At 42.5% G+C, this 18,804-nt stretch overlaps 1 protein-coding gene across 4 annotated transcripts in view; it reads left to right on the plus strand.

Annotated features, from left to right (window-relative positions):
- The window catches only part of TRPM3 (transient receptor potential cation channel subfamily M member 3), a 591,964-nt gene that overhangs the window by 434,415 nt on the left and 138,745 nt on the right, over nucleotides 1–18,804 (plus strand). For all 4 annotated transcript variants that reach the window (XM_066604176.1, XM_066604177.1, XM_066604178.1 and 1 more), the window contains exon 7: nucleotides 13,997–14,171. In XM_066604176.1, the coding sequence (XP_066460273.1) occupies nucleotides 13,997–14,171 (175 nt within the window). The remainder of the gene's footprint in view (nucleotides 1–13,996; nucleotides 14,172–18,804) is intronic.

Here is an 18,804-nt window from a genome sequence, read left to right on the forward strand (position 1 = left end):
AGGATCTGGCCAGCTGGAGGTGACCCGGGGGACTGGAGGAGCCAGGAGAACATCGGTGAGGAGAAGATGCAGTAAGAAGGCTGCACTTAGAAGAATAGGTAAGTATTGATTTTTTTCCTAATGACAGAACCCCTTTAAGTACTGTGTCGTTAATAAATCTTATGACTTTGCACTTTGTAATGGCAGCAAACAGTGGTGATGGCAGGAGTGGCTGTGTGAGTGTGGAGACATGATACATCATATTGGGGGAATTGCTATGAAAGTTTCCATCAGAGGTGTAACTTAAAGCTGCTAGGCACCAATGCAAAATCTATATCAGGGGCCCCCAACTATAAGGATTTATTCATAGCACTGCTCTCCTTATGTGTGAAAGAGGGACTTTGTGTGCCCCCTAAAGCTCCAGGGCCCAGGCTTGATTGTACCCTCTGCACCAATGGTAGTTACACCCCTGGTTCTCCCACTGGGGAGTGGGTTGATAATGCATGACAAAGAGACATTCATGGTTGTGCTGTGGTGCATGTCGCGGTGGAGCTAAAGCTGTTCGCCTGCAGAATTGTGCTAGACTGTCTGGAGCAAAGCTGAGCAATGAGGAGAGTAAGTAGATGTAGTCGGCCTTATGGAGTATTACCCCGAAGATTGCCGAGCCATTGTCAGGGTGTGCTTGAATTCTGCTGGATGAGTGAATGTATGGGGAGTGAAATGGCTATTGTTGACATGTATGACTAGAGTAACATAAAGCTGTGCCAAGCCATACCAGTGTTTCCACCAGACCTGTAACTGCTTGTGTTCAAGATTGATAGTAACTACCATATGTGGGTCAGGTGGCTCAAGGTTGACTTAGCCTTCTATCCTTCCGAAGTCGGTAAAATGAGTACCCAGCATGCTGGGCGGTAAAAGATGACTGGGGAAGGCAATGGCGCCCCGCAAAAACAGTCTGCCGAGAAAACGTCACAATGTGACGTCACCCGAGGAGTCAGTCATGACTCGGTGCTTGCACCAGGGGACTTTACTAGAGATGAGTGAGCACCAAAATGCTCGAGAGCTCGTTACTCGAGTCGAACTTTCAGTGATGCTCGAGAGTTCGTTTCGAGTAACGAACCCCATTGAAGTCAATGGGCGACTCGAGCATTTTTGTATATGACTGGTGCTCCGCTAAGGTTTTCATTTGTGAAAATCTTAGCAAATCACCAAAGTCATGTAAAAAACACAGAAATGGATAGGGCAGGCGAGGAGCAACATGCAGGGCTGCATTTCGGGCTCCGAAGTCTCACTATTAAAGGAGATGTCCCGCGCCGAAACTGGTTTTTTTTTTTTTAAACCCCCCCCCCCCCGTTCGGCGCGAGACAACCCCGATGCAGGGGTTAAAAAAACCACCCGCACAGCGCTTACCTGAATCCCGGCGGTCCGGCGTCTTCATACTCACCTGCTGAAGATGGCCGCCGGGATCCTCTGTCTTCATGGACCGCAGGGCTTCTGTGCGGTCCATTGCCGATTCCAGCCTCCTGATTGGCTGGAATCGGCACGTGACGGGGCGGAGCTACACGGAGCTACACGGAGCCCCATTCTGAAAATAAGAAGACCCGGACTGCGCAAGCGCGGCTAATTTGGCCATCGGAGGGCGAAAATTAGTCGGCACCATGGAGACGAGGACGCCAGCAACGGAGCAGGTAAGTATAAAACTTTTTATAACTTCTGTATGGCTCATAATTAATGCACAATGTACATTACAAAGTGCATTATTATGGCCATGCAGAAGTGTATAGACCCACTTGCTGCCTCGGGACAACCCCTTTAAGCCACAATAGTGGCAAGAGTGAGACCCCCCCTCCCCACTGTCAGCATAACGATCGTTCTCCTCTGCCACAGCTGTAACAGCTGTGGCAGAGAAGAACAATGTTAGCCCATTGAATTCAATGGAGCCGGCAATACAGCCGGCTCCATTGAAAGCAATGGGCTGCCAGCGAGCGCGGGATGAATTTTCGGGAAGGGCTTAAAAATATAAGCCATTACCTGAAAAAGAAAGATTTTAGTGTAAAAAAGAATAAAAATGCAGGCATTTTCTTCAATGGAGCCACTGCTGCTGCCGGCGACTCCATTTCAATGGAAATGGTCTGCTGGCACACCTGAATTATTTTTCAGGGAAGGGCTTTACATATAAGCCATTCCCTGGAAATGAATTAAAAGGGATTTAAAAAACAAAAAAAATAGATACTCACCTCCCTTCAGCTGCTGGGGCACAGCAGCGTCTTCTCCTGCTGTCCCCTGCACTGTGGTGCTGAACTGCTGTCATTCAGCTGAGAGCTTCGCTGAGCCAATCAGAGGCAGCATTCACTCACCCATTCATGAATGGGTGTGAGTGAAATCTGCCTCTGATTGGCTCAGTGCTGAGCCAATCAGGGGCATGTCTGACTCACACCCCCTTCACACCCACTGCCTGCTGGCCACAGCTGAACTCCGTCTGCCGGGACCAGGTGAGTGTATATATATTTTTTATTTTTACACATTTCTGGATGAATTGCAGGGAAGGGCTTATATTTTTAAGCCCTTCCCGAAAATTCATCCCGCGCTCGCCGGCAGCCCATTGCTTTCTATGGAGCCGGCTGTATTGCCGGCTCCATTGAATTCAATGGTCAGTGCTCGTTTAATCGAGACGAGTACCGCGTGGTGTTCGTCTCGAGTAACGAGTATCTCGAACACCCTAATACTCGAACGAGCATCAAGCTCGGACGAGTATGCTCGCTCATCTCTAGACTTTACCTTTACCTACTGTTTGAAGAACATGTGGCATTATCCATTTTCTTCTGTGCCATCTCATCTCACCCTACAAGACACCAGCCATAATAAATACGAGTTTTCTAAACCTGTACCAGTGTTGGTGATTTGCACCAGCTTGAAGTTGCAGTGGCAGGTCCAGAACCACCTGGGTCCATCTGATGAGCTTGCTGTAGGTTTGGATCTTACCACACTTTCAAGTGAGACATGGCTATAATATGTTCCTTCCAAAGTCAAAAGGCACTGGAGAAAATTTACCAAGTAATATGTATAAGAGTTCTGGTACAAATTGCTCCAAAAAAAGTGACACTTTGATGGAACCCGTATTACTCCAGTGGGGTTTGATGGATGACGCTGGTTTCCATTGTGCAATAGATTGGGCACTGCGCCAATCTTTCATTTGAAACAGAAAGTCTAATGTAGCTGTAAATAAAGATGAACACATGTTGATAATACTTAAATATTCATGGAGTGTCAAGTATTACTTTTTTTATCACTTTTTAACGTAGTAACCAAAAAACTCATTTTTATGAACTTCTTATAATGACAATACTTTTGATTAGGTAGACCGGCACACACGCCACTTCTGCAGGGAGGTCCAGATATAATAACTTTATGATGTGCTTCTGACCTCTTTCTGTTCATTCTCTATTATTTTGCTTGCAGAGATTGAATAAGGCATACAGTAATTATCCCTGCAGCTATGAACCTATCAAGACTAGAACTTCAACAGACTTATTAAAACAGCAGTCATTTCTTTTTTCTTTAACTGTGCTGAATGATGTAATATTAGAATTTGGATTTCATGGATGTCTAGCCGTCCATATGTTAGACATTTTACTTCTTATATACAGTAGATTGCTAGTCATATAGATAGGTTTTTCACAACATTTACAGCAATTGGACATTTCTTTTCATTTTGTCCTATTCTAGGGAGACTCAGTGGTTCACTTATTTTAAGACCGTGAACTAAACTGTAGACACTCCATGTGCCACCAGCTCCAATCATTTCAGCCGGACTGCCGAAGGTAGTCAAACACTTGAATTCGGCTATCTCTAATGAGTCCACTGAAATGAGTGAAGCAGTGGTGCACATGTGTGACCATAGTCCCACTCATTTAAGGATACTCTGGTCTCCCATTCTCCTGATCATTGGAGGTCCAAGCGATCAAATCCCCAGCAATAAGCTATTTAGTAACTTAGTTTTATGGGACAACCCCTTTAACTGATTCTCTTTCAGGGTGTATTCACACAGAGCTGATTTGCTGCAGATTTTGTTGTGGATTTTCTTGCAGGTCTATAGCAGATTTTACCCCTTAAATTTGAATTCAATTGAAACTGTGAGATCTGCTGCAGTTCTGCACCAAAATCTACGACAAAATCTGTACGAAATCAGCTACATGTGAACACACCTTGAAGAAGTTAATTAAAATGGATAGGAGGGCAGGTGATTAACTTTCCACAATATACCAGTCCATGTTTTATTATAAGTGGTTACCAGAAGATAGATAGATATGAGATAGATAGATAGATATGAGATAGATGATAGATAGATAGATGATAGATAGATATGAGATAGATAGATAGATAGATAGATAGATAGATAGATAGATAGATAGATAGATAGATAGATAGATAGATAGATATGAGATAGATATGAGAGAGACAGATATATGAGAGAGAGAGAGATATGAGATAGATAGATAGATATGATATAGATATGATAGATAGATGGATAGATAGATATGAGATAGATAGATACATATGAGATAGATAGATAGATAGATAGATAGATAGATAGATAGATAGATAGATATGAGATAGATAGATAGATATGAGATAGATAGAGAGAGAGAGAGAGAGAGAGAGAGATATGAGAGAGAGATATGAGATAGGTAGATAGACAGATAGATAGATTAGATAGATAGATAGATATGAGAGATAGATAGATATATAAATGACACATACGTCTCATTAAGAACACAGAACAGAATATAAACTTTTAGGATGTTTTATGCCCTAATTTCATTATATCTTACAGTTGTACATCATTATGTTTGCAACTGTTTAACATGGCTGAAGAGAATTCATCAGCATTTGCTAAGTTATTGCTTTAATTAGGTCAAGTGTGGAAGTTATACGAGGTGGCATTAAAGTTACATAAAGTGCAATATATGACTTATTTTATTTAAGGCATTTGGCAGTTTTAGAAAAACTACACAAACCTCTTTCTCAATAGAATAAAGCTTAACAAATATCTGAAACTATTTCTCCTGACATTAAACTTGCTATCTATGCTATTACACGTCAAGACAAATGCCACAGCAGTACACGAATGGAGCCTCCACTTGACACGTTAGCTAGGAATGACTAAATATATAGTGTAAATGAGAAGAGCAATAACAAACCAAAGTCAAGGTTAAACTTTAGATAGAATATCCTTATTCAGAAACACTGATCCGTCTAGGTAAGGGGATTATCACATTACTCTTTGTAAAAGAGGTTTTCTGGGGAAAACACTATTGACGACCTATCCTCATGATAGGTCATCAATAGTTGATCAGTTGGGGTCCACCACTTGGGACCCCGAACGATCAGCTGATTGTGTGCCCGCTTGTAGCGCCGCAAATACACAGGGGTCAGAGCAGAAGCAGATGCTCCAACCCCAGTGTAGTGGCTGAAGCTTGTAACTGCAGGCATGGCTCCCATTGATTTCAATGAGAGCTGCACTTGCAAGGTCATCAATAGTATTTTCCCTGGAAAACCCCTTTCAAAGCATCTGATTATATGTTGCTCTGTAAGAGCCCTAATGCAAACACAAATTTAATATTATATCACAGCAATAATACCAATGTCTAAAACACTATTAGTAACTATGGGTTAGTTGTACCCTTTTTAAAGGGAATGTATCATCAGAAAATGAGCAATTGTATAAATCACGTTTTTATTATAATCACTTTTTAAAGAATTTTTCCTGATTTTCGCAATGTATTTTTAAAAAAGCAAGCTAAAATCCTACAGTTTCCACATGGACCACTAAGTCTATTCTGTCACTTCCTGTTCTGTAGAGAAAACTTTTCAGCAGTCATCTCGCTATCTTCACAGGCAGGATTACAATGAAAGTTAACAGCTATATATACAAGACATAGGATCTATCATTCACAATAGGTGATGGTGACAGCCTATCTACTCCCCCTTCCTGCAAAACCATGCACAAACCATGCCTAGACCAGTCTTCCATACAATGGGTCCCTTCCCATGCATTCTGTGAATGGCGCATGAAGCTGTTATAAAGCTCATACCAAGAAACCAGGATGATGGCAGAATAATAATATTGATACACACAGTGAGCCATTTATTCACTTAACCAAGCTGCCCAAGCTTCACTTATTGGCTTTTAGTGCAGTCTTGACTCTGTAGGTTCTGCAAACGGTATTGGTGGAAATCAAGACAGGCAGTGTAGCCCAAAATAGACAATATAAACAGAAAAAAAAGTATCCAAGGCAGGGATGGAGGGAATACACTAATCTCTACCCCTAATACTGCTTCTATTATAACCCTGGCAGAGTTACCACCTTGACAAGAGTGACCATGCCATCTAACCTTAATAGATTCTGTACATGACCCTGCTATTCCCAGACGCGTTTCTTTTGGCAAATAACCCAACTTCCTCAATGGGTATATATAGCAGGATATAATGTAAACAATTGACAAGTAAGAGAAAAATCTATCGCTTGCCATGGTGACCAGAGATGGTGGCCAAACATGACATAAGTAACTACCCCCCGAGGAAAATGGCTTATTTCCTCAGTGGGTAGGTTCCTATGCCATGTTTGGCCACCATCTCTGGTCACCATGGCAAGTGCCAGATGTTTTTCCTACTTGTCAATTGTTTACATTATATCCTGCTATATACGCCCACTTCCTCTGACCAAAGATGGTGGCCAAACATGGCATAGATACCTACCCACTGAAGAAATTGGGTTATTTCCAAACAGAAACGTGTCTGGCTTATATGATTAGGGTCATCTACATGGTCAGTTAAGGGTTAGACAGCAGGGTCGCTCTTGTCACATACAAGGGTGACCTCTAATATATTATGATGAGCCCTTCATATGTATAAGGGTGGTTTCACATCTGTGCCCAGGGTTCAGCTTTCCTGCTCCGTGAAGGTAGTAGGAAAGGGGAATCCCCAGCGGGATACGGGCCCCATTGACTATAATAGGTCTGTTCAGTTTCCGCTCAGGTGCCCGGCTTTTGGATAGAAGAAACAGCTCTGCATGCAACACTTTTTCTTATAGTATTTTGAGCCGGATCAGCAACGAAACCTCCAACCGAAAGTTCCAATGCATATGTGAAACCGGCCTAAGTGAGCAGCGTAGTACCGGAGTTGGTTTAAGTCTAATGCATACAAACCAGAAAGTTACCATCCCCTGACATCCAACATAGATCTTGTAAATGGAGACATTTAAAATGCAAAGTGTATTAAAAGTTGGAAAACTTGGATAAAACTTGGCTATAAGAAAGAATAATTGACAAAGCTGCTAATTAACTTGCTACTAATTAAAGTGTATCTGCTTCTTTAGCTATTTTCTGACATGTCATTACTGTCATTATTGTCTCATCCATTTTAATTCCGTCTCGCTCTGAGTTCTCCGCTTTATTCTTAGTTACAGCTAAAACTACAGTTAAATCTTAATGCCCTTAGAAGAAATGAGTACAATGCACAGATTTAATGAACAATCTGTATTTCTTCCCCAAATCCCTTATTATATAGTATTGGTGACGGTGCATATAAATAACGGGGAGACATCCAACTGCCATTTTTTCAACTGCATAACTTATGATTTCGCATGAGATGACATTGAGAATAATGCTGTCATTTTGTTTATCATTTCTTATAAATATGCATACCTCATTTAACAGATTGTCATTTATTAACAGAAGCCATGTGACCCGTGGGCTTCCCTTTGTCATCCTATGCCTGAGAATATATGAAGGGGGCTGGGAAGGCAAAGGGACGTTCAACTGTCATTACTGACATCTACTTCAGCCATGACTTCATCCTTCTGGTCATCTGACAGTAATAGTTAATATAAAGTGCATGCTGACAGCAAAGATATGAAACCTCTAGAGTTAAATGGGAACCATCAAAACCTATGAAGGCGATCATTCCAGCTTCATTCATTATGTCATTACTCTACATTCTCTAGATTTTAGCTGATATTCCTGCCTTTATATTCCCTGTTGTATATGTGATGCATATGAAAGGATATGTCTACCTTGGACTACCATTTTACAGTTTGTCTGCATAAGAAGTTGAGTAACTTTGTAAAGACATTGCTTATCACTTGTACCGATCCCGAGTTACATCCTGTATTACACTGGGGTACAAAACAAAAAAATTTTCATGTTGCCTGGATTTTAGACTTCTTCATCAGCATTTACTATTAGCACTATAGATGAGCAAGCATTTTCGCTAAGGACAATTACTCGATCGAGCATTGCCCTTAGCGAGTATCTCCCCACTCGGGAGAAAAGGTTCGGCTGCCGGCGCGGGTGACAGGTGAGTTACGGCAGTCAGCAGGGGGGAGCGCGGGGGGGGGGGGAGAGAGCTCTCCCCTCCGTTCCTCCCCGCTCTCCCCCGCAGCTCCCTGCCCGCTGCCTGCAGCCGAATCTTTGCTCCCAAGCGGGCAGGTACACGCTAAGGGCAATGCTCGATCGAGCAATTGCCCTTAGCGAGTATGCTCGCTCATCTCTAATTAGCACACATGATACATATTGCCACCGCTGCACATCAGACTTGGGTTGATAAAATGATTTGTGAAGATATTGAAGAGAAGGTGTTTCGGCTACAAATGTAGAAAGTTTCCTCCCATGAGCATTGAGAAACTAAAAGCTGGCACATTCGATGGACCACAAATCCGCAAGCTCATGAAAAAAACGGTGTTTCTAAGATTCAGTGGACTGAGACACGTGCGCGGTCTTTGTTTTGTGTGGTTGTGAAGCATTCCCTTGAGAACTATAAGGCCGTAAGTGATGGTCAAGGTGAATGATTTCACCAGGAAATAAGGACCATGGAAGAATATGGTAAACACCAGAGGCGTAACTTGAAGCTTCTGGGCCCCAATGCAAAACTTGTAACAGGGCCCCCAACTATAATGCTTTACTCATAGCACTGGGCTCCCTATATGGAGAAGAGAGGCCTTATGGGCCACCTAAGGCTTCAGGGCCCGGTCGCAGCTGCATCCCCTGCATCCTCAATAGTTACGCCCGTGGTATATGATGGCGGACTAGTGATGAAACATCCAGCGCAAATGTCAAGGAAGATCTCATCACTGCAATTACACAAACGTTGTTTCCGAGATGTGTCTCAATGAAGAAACATGTTTTGTTTATGCTCTAGGATTTATCTTCGTACCATTAGCTCTTCATTGGCAGTGATTACATGTATAAGGGTTCCTTTACGAAAAGTAGGACCTGCTCTATTTTGTGTACATTTATGCACCAAAGGTCCCCATAGAAGTCTATGGGGGTACACAAATGAGCAATTCCATAAAAAAACACATCCGGACTTCATTAGGCAAAATATGCTTTTATATTGGGGTATAGTAGTATCCTCTGCAAAAACCCTGCCCTGCGTGCTAGGGTGACCCAAAAAACTCAAGTTTCAACTACAAAGCAAGACAACCTCTAATTTTTCCCTTTCAACAAACCTTTCTTTGGGCAGAGTTTCAGGTTCTTATGTCTACGACAAAGTTGTGCTCAAAGACCATGAATTTTCAGACTAATGACAAAAAAGAAAAACAACTGTTGCTTCAAGTCGTGGAAGCAAATCGCAAGGTTGTTCCAACATAGATTACCAGGAAGTCTGCTGTCCAGTCCTTAAGCCATGACTGACAAGTATCTGTGTCGTCATTTTGACTATCTATGTATATAAAGACGAAAGCACTCACTGACTGACTCACTGACTGACTGACTCGGCACTAATTGTCCAACTTCCCGATGTCGTAGAAACTTGAAATTTGGCACAAGCATAGGTTATGCTTGTGCCAAAAGAACTCGTGCAAAAGAACTAGCGTCCAAATTTTACGTACAGAATCTAATTCTCTCACTTCCTGATGTCATAGAAGCATAAAATTTGGCACGAGCATTGATTATGTCATAAATAGGAAAAGCTAATGGGTCCCAACTCGATTATTTAATTTCAGCGCAAAAGAATTAGCATCCAAATTTTACGTACGGAATCTAATTCTCTCACTTCCCGATGTCATAGAAACATGAAATTTGGCACGGGCATTGATTATGTCATAAATAGGAAAAGTTAATGGGTCCTAACTCAATTATTCAATTCTAAGCGCAAATCTAATTCTCTCACTTCCTGATGTCATAGAAACTTGAAATTTGGCACGAGCATTGATTATGTCATAAATAGGAAAAGTTAAAAGGTCTCAACTCAATTATTCAATTCTAAGCTCAAAAGAATTAGCATCCAAATTTTATGTACGTAATCTAATTCTTTCACTTCCTGATGTCATTTTATATAAGTAAACGTCGCATGGTTACCTCCACGTGGTGTTTCCTGGGTAACGCAAAGAACCATGCAAAATGGTGAACATATTTTTTTCCCGGTATCTCTAAAGTAACCACGACTTCATAAGATTTTCTGTGTGAACACCAGATAAACACCAGTACCAAATTAACTCGGGCGAAGCCGGGTATACCAGCTAGTTTTCATATATTTGGGGGTATTTTTGTTGGAACAGCACAAATGTGTAGATTGTCAGGACAATCTGGTCCGTACAGTAGACGGATTTGTGTTGTCAGAAGGGAGGGTCCTGTTATCTAGCGGCAGTGAAGGGCTGGTAAGAAAGTTCCGGCAAGTACGATACATATTACTGAATGCAGTTTACAAACAGGAGCATAAAGTGAAAAAAATCCTGGAAAGGTTCTTAAACTGTATAGAAGTGTAGTCGACTAAACCTTCAATACAATATAATCTGCAATTAAATGAATGCCACGTGATATACTTCTGTTTATTATGGGAGCTAATACTCAACATATCTTATTGTGTGTATCTACACTGGCATACATCAGAGCCTTCCATTGGAGGTGAAAATCAAGAAATTCTTAGGACATCATATATTCTCCCAGAAGACTCAAACATGACGTGTACAGAGCACAGTGTCATGAGTCTACAAAGTTACTTATTTTTTATGCAAATTCATTCTATATATGGTAGAAACTGTGAAATGTTGTTCATACTGTGGCTGGAATATATCATGATTCAGTATGAAAGAATTACCCCCCCCCCCTCCCCCGGCAGCATTCATGGGGTCAGTTTGCACCTACCTATCTTTGTTTTTCAGTTTATTCAGGTTTAATGTAAAACAATACAATGTGAAATACAAAAAAATCTTTTGTATTAAATGGCTGCAGATTTGAATGAACTCCTGCATGGAGCAATATATGTTGCAGTGACGCTTACTCCATACAGTCTTGTTGCCGAGTTCAATGTAGTTGACCCCTAAGCTCCCTCTAGTGGTTGCGGCTGCAGTCAGCCGGCACATTAATCTTCTTTAGGAACGTACGAAACAATTATAATGATGGTTGATAGATTGGGCAGGGAGACTACTAGATACAGCACCATCATACAGGGCTGTACAATGTATCATAGAAGGGGTGTCAAACTCATTTTTACACATCAGTCTTATGGTGCCTTTAAAGGGCCATTTGGAATTGTATGTAATTGTTTAGTAAGGGCTTGTTCACATGAGCCGATTTGTCAGCATGGGACTTACCGTAATTACATAATTTAATGTGTATTATGCACCCCAATAGGCAATTGAAGTGAAAGGGCAGGTGCAAATACGTAGGAAACCTGCATATTCACTGTGTATTAGCGCACCATTTGAATGGGCCTGCCTGCATACTTTGTGTGCGCTAATACGTAGCATATTTTAACACATCAAAGCATGCCGGATCTGGCAAAAAACGCGAGCATAAGCAGTTTTTAGTTGTACAAATATGCAGTATATTTGCTTGACTGAAATGCGCTTATGCCCATGTGAACGAGCCCTAATAGTGACCCCATAGTGGCCATAATAGTAACAATAGCCTCCATAGTGGCCCAAGTAGTAATAGTGACCCACCATAGTGGCCCCCAGTAGTAAAAGTGTCCCTTATATTGGCCCAGTAGTAATAAGTGACCCCTCTAATAGTCCCAGTAGTAATAGCAACCCTATTGGCTTCTGGCTTGGCAGCATCTTTATAGGCTTTCCACTCACCATATGTTAATAGCAAGGAACAAAAAAAAATAAGAGAGCTAAATTGTCAAAAAGTCAGTAATGTATACCTCTTCCAACCATTTTCTGGGGTCATTCTTTTAAGGTAGACTCATTTAACATGCTAGCAGCTGGTGACTGATATTAAGGCCTCATTCAGATGAGTGTGTTTTTTTGTACGCTTATGTGCGCGAAAGAAATGGCTGAGTTCTGCCTGTGATTGGTCACAGCGCTCAGACAGTCAGAGGCAGCACTCAGCTGTCAAACAATGAATGGCTGAGCGCTGCCTCTGATTGGTCACAGTGCTCAGCCAATCAGAGGCAGTGCTTTCTGGAGGCGGGGATTTTTAAATCCCTGGCCACCAAAATACAAAAGAAGACTGCCTGGGATGGGAAGAAGAGCCACACAGTGCTTCTAGGTGAGTTACATTTTTTTTTCTACAGCTAGGGATGATTTTCGGGGTAGGGCTTTCAAGCCCTCCCCCGAAAATCTTAGCTGCGGGCGTTGCTTTCAGCCCATTGCTTTCAGTGGGGTGGCAGCAATGGGATAGCATCATCACTGAACACTTTTTTAGGTGAGCGCTGTTTTGTGCTTCTAATTCAACGCATATAAACGCTTCTATAGGAACCCATTGGTTTTTTCAGAAGTGTGCATTATGCGCACACAAAACACACGCTCTTGTGACTGAGGCCTAAAATAGGGAAATTAGCAAATATTTCACAGGAGATTCACCCTTTGCAGACTCCATTGGCTTACATAAATCTAATTAATTTTAATCAAATTAAATTGGATTTAGCATATTTGCTTCAGGTCTATATGCCGATTCTACTTAATGTGCATTTTACTACACTATGTATAGAGATCAAGGATTGTGCATGTAGCTGTGGATAACTCACTTAATAACACTGTCTTACATTTATGTGGCTATATTCATATCTGATGACCATTGTTAGCGCTCATACTTTTTCCATGACTGCATGGAGCTGTTACATATCGTCACCTATAATACAAGAGATAATGTATAATAAAAGATATATATTAATGATAGGAGAATAAATAAATGTCATGTACTCAGTACATCTCCTTTAGGCTTCTTTCACATGAGCGCATATTAGCCGGCCATTTTCATGGCTGGCTGAAATACGCTGTGATCTGATGCATTGGATCCTGCATATTCCTGAGACGTAAAAGCGCCCGGCCAGCCCAATATAGCGCCGGGCATTTTTTACGTTGGGCCCAAAAGATAGTCCTGGAACTATCTTTTCAGACAGAATACGTCGGCCGCTGCATGGTCTCCTATGGAAGCCAATGACAGTGGCCGCAGGTGGGAGGGGGTTTAGCAGCCTGGCTGCTAAACCCCCTCCCTCTGCTCTCCTCCTCCTGTGCAGGCTCACCATGCTTCTCCTCCTGGCTGGATCTTTGCAATATGAGGGGGCGGGATGGAGCGGAGCTAAGCTTCGGCCTGTCCCGCCTCCTTCCATTGCTGGCTGTGGACAAGGGGTGGGACGTGGGTGGAGCTAAGCTCCCACTCTCTCCTCGCCTCTTGTCCATAGCCATCAATGAGTAGGCGGGGCGGCACTTAGCTCCGCCTCTGCCACTCCCATTGCAAAGAACGAGCAGGGAGGAGAAGACAAGTGAGCCTGCGATGGGGAGGGAGGGGAAATTTGTGACGGCATGGTGAGCTCAGTGCATATGCACCAGGCCCCATTAGATTTGTGCGCCTGTTCACAAGCTTCTACTTCCCAGATGGAAGTGTATATTGGCCGGCCGTGAAAACGCCGGCTAATATGCGCTTGTGTGAAAGAAGCCCCATGTGTAAATGTTTACGTGTGGAGTAATTTGCTGTGCTTGTATTATTTTTCTTTTATAACCTAAAAGTTGTCATCTGATCAATGTATTTATGTCACGCTGGGGATGTGGTTATTGTTTTGCCGCTACAGGAATTGGTCAAGGGGTTCCAGTGGTGGCGCTTATTGTGGAAGGTGGACCAAATGTCATATCGATTGTCTTGGAGTATCTACGAGACAGCCCCCCTGTTCCAGTTGTGGTGTGTGATGGAAGCGGACGTGCATCCGATATTCTTGCCTTTGGTCATAAATACTCAGAAGAAGGAGGGTAGGCTGATCACATTCTGGATATATCCATTTGTAAAGCTTTAGAATTGTCTAGCATTTTCATTATATTTATTAACATATTGATCTACCAAGTAAGGCTTTTGTAAACTTTTTGAGGGAATTATGAGGTCTGGCAGCTCTGTAATACAATGTGATCCTGACCACTACATATATTTATATATATACCCACCTGACATCACTTCCTGCAATGTTCCCAGTAAATAAATATCAGTATATATGAGGTTAATGTGTCTAGCTGTTTTCATTTGACACTTTTTCTGGCTTCTAATGATAACTGTGCGCATATAAAAAAAATATGCAAATAAGGGAGATGAGACAATATCTCTGCAGCGCCACCTATAGGAAGACTGCCTTCAAATAGGTGGCACTGCAGAGGTATTGTTCCATCTCCCTTATTTGCATATTACCCAGAGGAGCATGAATGGCCTTATAAGTCTCCTCACCCACTCTTCTTCTAGGTCCTCTCTCTAAGGAGAAAAGATAGCACATAAATACACATGAAAAATATTGGAATATTGGAATATCAGTGCAACCAAAGTAATTCATGCACTACATAAGGCCGCCTTCACAAGGGCAGGATCAACTGAGGAATTGCAGTGGAAAATGCAGATTTTGTTGTGGATTTTCCACTGTGGAACATTCACAGCTAGAGATGAGTGAGCGTACTCGCTAAGAGCAATTACTCGAGCGAGTATTGCCTTTTGCGAGTACCTGCCCGCTCGTCTCAAAAGATTCGGGTGCTGGCATGGGTGAGCGGTGAGTTGCGGGAGTGAGTGGGGGGGAGAGATATCACATGATCAGAACAATAATGTGGTGCTGGACTTGTGAATACACCTAGATAATGGGGCCTAAGGACAACTAAAAATTGCAGATAAAGAGGTAAACAATAATACATATCACTTAGCTATATAGAATCATCCAGGGCTCCCACACACTTGCGATTGCATTTTTCGCTAACACAATTGTCAATGGGACTTTCTAATGTTAAAAACGCAACGCAATGCACCAAAAACGCAGTTGCGTTGCGTTTTTTACAATAGAAAGTCCCATTAATCGCATTAACAAAAACGCAATCACAAGTGTGTGGGAGCCCTCACACTGATTATCATCAACAAGGCAGTAGTGAAAAATCCAGAACATACATATCACTAATGGTGGCTTCATATACACTTGTTGTGGCAATTTTGAATGTACTTTTCAAGCCAAATCCAGAATTGGATCCAGCAGGAAGGAGAACTACAAATGCATTCTTTATTTTTCACCATTCCTTAAATGAATAAATGAATAGCTGTGATTGGTTCATCGAGCACCAGCTCTGATGGGCTGAGCCCCTAGTGCTCGTGAACCAATCACAGCCAGCCCTTCCTGGAGGCGGGGATTTTGATCCTCCAATCCAGGAAGGCCTGGCAGAAGACGAGTCCCAGATGTAAAAAAGAGACCTGCGCCGGACCCGGACAGCGCTTCTTAGGTGATTTATCAAAATTTTTTTTTACTGCAGCTAGGGCTTATATTTTAAGCCCCTGCATCGAAAATCCTTGCAGGTGGTGCTATAAAGACGCAAAACTCTGCAGCACCACGTGCAACTTTGTAGCGCCACAAAATCGCATTATCGCCTTGAGAAAACGCAGCAGTAACGCACAGCAACCGATGCAATATTGCTATTTTATCGCATCGCTATCGTGTCGCCCGTGTGAATGCGGCCTAAGGACCAAACTAGGTTATAGCCTTAAGGCCAGCTTCACACTAGCGTATTACGGCCACATTTGTACAGCTGTGATACGGACAAGTGTTTCTGCCTGACTGTGGATCTACTTACCTGAACTCATATTCCTATGATGCTATGAATTCTGGCCAGAAGAGCCGCACTCAGAATAGGACACCCGCATGTATTATGGATGCATAAATCTACCCATAATGTATTTGTCTGAAACTGCCCTAAGAGAAAAGGATACAACTGACTGTAATCATAGTATATACCCCTGTATCTGTATATACAAGAAGGACATTTGTATCAACCAGGAAACCAGGAGGTGCCTGAATAGGTGTCTTAAGTTGTCATGCAGTGACTTGGATTGGGGATCAAGTACAAACATATTTCTCTTTTATAAAGAAGCCACAAGTCATGTTTTCATAATATTTTCTTTTAGTAAACTATCACATACGATAACAAGGAAGGACATGCTGATCAAACCAGAAAGAAACTGCATGTACACTAAGGCCTCATGTCCACGGGAAAAATGTGGCCCGCATGGATATGTAACGCGGATTTCCGCAGCGGATGCAGTGCGTATGAGCTTAAATTTCTTTTTTTTTTTCATGTGGGAGATCAATTGAGCTATAAGCTCTATGATCTCCCTCATGCGTGATCCGCACTTAAATGGAGCATGTAGCATTTTTTTCACGCGCATGAAATTTTTAAATCACTTTAAAATACCATCCGCGGATATTTATCTACCCACCGGTGGTCAATGCATTCCTATGGGAAATTTTACATGCGGATCATGCGCGATTTGAAAATATGTTTTTCTTGTGGACATGAGGCCTTATTGTGAGGGGAAAAAAAATCAAGCACATTGAAGGAGATGTCGGAAATGAATGAAATACGTGCAATTGTAACTTTGATATAGGTAGATGATTACAATATCAGAGCGAAAGGAGAATTTATTGGAGAAAACTGCACCCTTGAATGGAGGCTCTAGTACCCTGTTGTACCGCCTCTAGCTTGGATACAAGATGTGATATGGGCAGGCCTTGAGGCTCTAGTACCCTGTTGTACCGCCTCTAGCTTGGATACAAGATGTGATATGGGCAGGCCTTGAGGCTCTAGTACCCTGTTGTACCGCCTCTAGCTTGGATACAAGATGTGATATGGGCAGGCCTGGAGGCTCTAGTACCCTGTTGTACTGCCTCTAGCTTGGATACAAGATGTGATATGGGCAGGCCTTGAGGCTCTAGTACCCTGTTGTACCGCCTCTAGCTTGGATGCAAGATGTGGTACGGGTGGGTATGGAGGCTTTAGTACCCTGTTGTACCACCTCTAGCTTGGATACAAGCCATGAAAGTGTAGCAATGTTGTGGGGACATTCCTGTGACATCCTTGCTGTGTGCGGCCGAGCATTATCCTGCTGCCTCTTGGAAACCGCCATGAGAGGAACACACATGTGGCTGCAGGATGTCCTGAACATAACGCTGAGCTGTCACTGTCCCTCGTACCACTACTAGGGGTGACCAATGGTCATATAAAATGGTCCTCCAGACCATCACACCAGCAGCCTAGGTCCCCAGACACAATTATAGGCATTGTCAGTGCCCAAACTAAACCTGGAATTGTCGCTGAAAACAAGCTAGTTCCACTCCTTTACAGTGCAATTTCATTGTTCACAACACTACTTCAAATGGAGGCAATGGTCGATGAGTGTCAAAGGTGGTAGACGTATAAGGCGTTGGGAGACCAGATGTGCTTCACCCAAGTAGCCGGAAAGGGTTCTGACAGACAAGGGTCTGTAACGATGGTGCCACCTGTCTATGAGTAGCAGATAACGAAACAGTTGGAGCTACTCCTGCTTGTCGGACGATCAGACCATCCTCTCTACTGATGGTCTGTCTAAGGCCATCCTGAGGCCGATCCCCTTTTTGTATGCCGTTATGCATCAACTTGTCCTAACACCTAACAGTCTGGTCAGAGCAGTCCAGGTGGTGGGCAATTAGTCATTACGACCATCCTGCTTTTCACAAACCAATAATGCACCCCTCTCAAACTCCGTTAACTAGGTGAAATCTCTTTGCTTACGTTATAGAGGCGTCTAGTAGTCAACAAACTCTACACAAGTGGAAAAACTTGTAGCCAGGGCGGAACCACTTTTAAGGCCTTGGATCACCAGACCATTCATCCAATCTTGCCACAACTCTAATCATTTGCATATCAGCCTTAGATGTAACTGCATGCCAAGTTTTGCAGCAAAACGACAATTACTTCTAGGGCCTTGACTTTTGTCAAAGCAAAAGCTAAAGTCATGATATATTTGAGAATTACCTGAAAAAATGAGAATCGTCCTACCTTGGGGAATATCGCAGGAATATTGCTACCAATATCTTGGCAATATTGCGATATATATATATACATGTTGCACTTGAAAAGTTTTCAGATCCTTTCACTTTCTTTACATTTTTTTATGTTGTGGCCTTGTGCAAATTTAAAAAAAAATCCCGTTGTTCCTCATCATTTTGCACTCAATACCCTAGAATTATAAAGTGCAAACAGAATATTAGAAATCTCAGCAAATTTTTTTGAAAATAAAAAAATAAATCTCATTCACATCAACAGTAGGGGATTCCCTTTTCCTACTCTGCTCGGGGAGCAGGGAAACGGCAGCCCCTGGCCGAACAGTTCCATCTCATGACCGAACCACAGCAGTCCGTCATGTTTCTGCAATACAGCTTGCAGCACTATTTCATCCTGTTGTCTAGCAGAAACCAGTGACGGATGTTCTGAACGGAATTTCCAATGCTGATGTGAATGAACCCTAACATTTTGCATTGACATAAGTATTCAAATCCTTTGATAGGACATTTGAAATTTAGGCCTCCCATTTCTCTTGATCATCTTTGAGATG

The sequence above is a fragment of the Eleutherodactylus coqui genome, chromosome 5, assembly GCF_035609145.1.
Source record: "Eleutherodactylus coqui strain aEleCoq1 chromosome 5, aEleCoq1.hap1, whole genome shotgun sequence".
In the NCBI taxonomy this organism is placed as follows: Eukaryota; Metazoa; Chordata; class Amphibia; order Anura; family Eleutherodactylidae; genus Eleutherodactylus; species Eleutherodactylus coqui.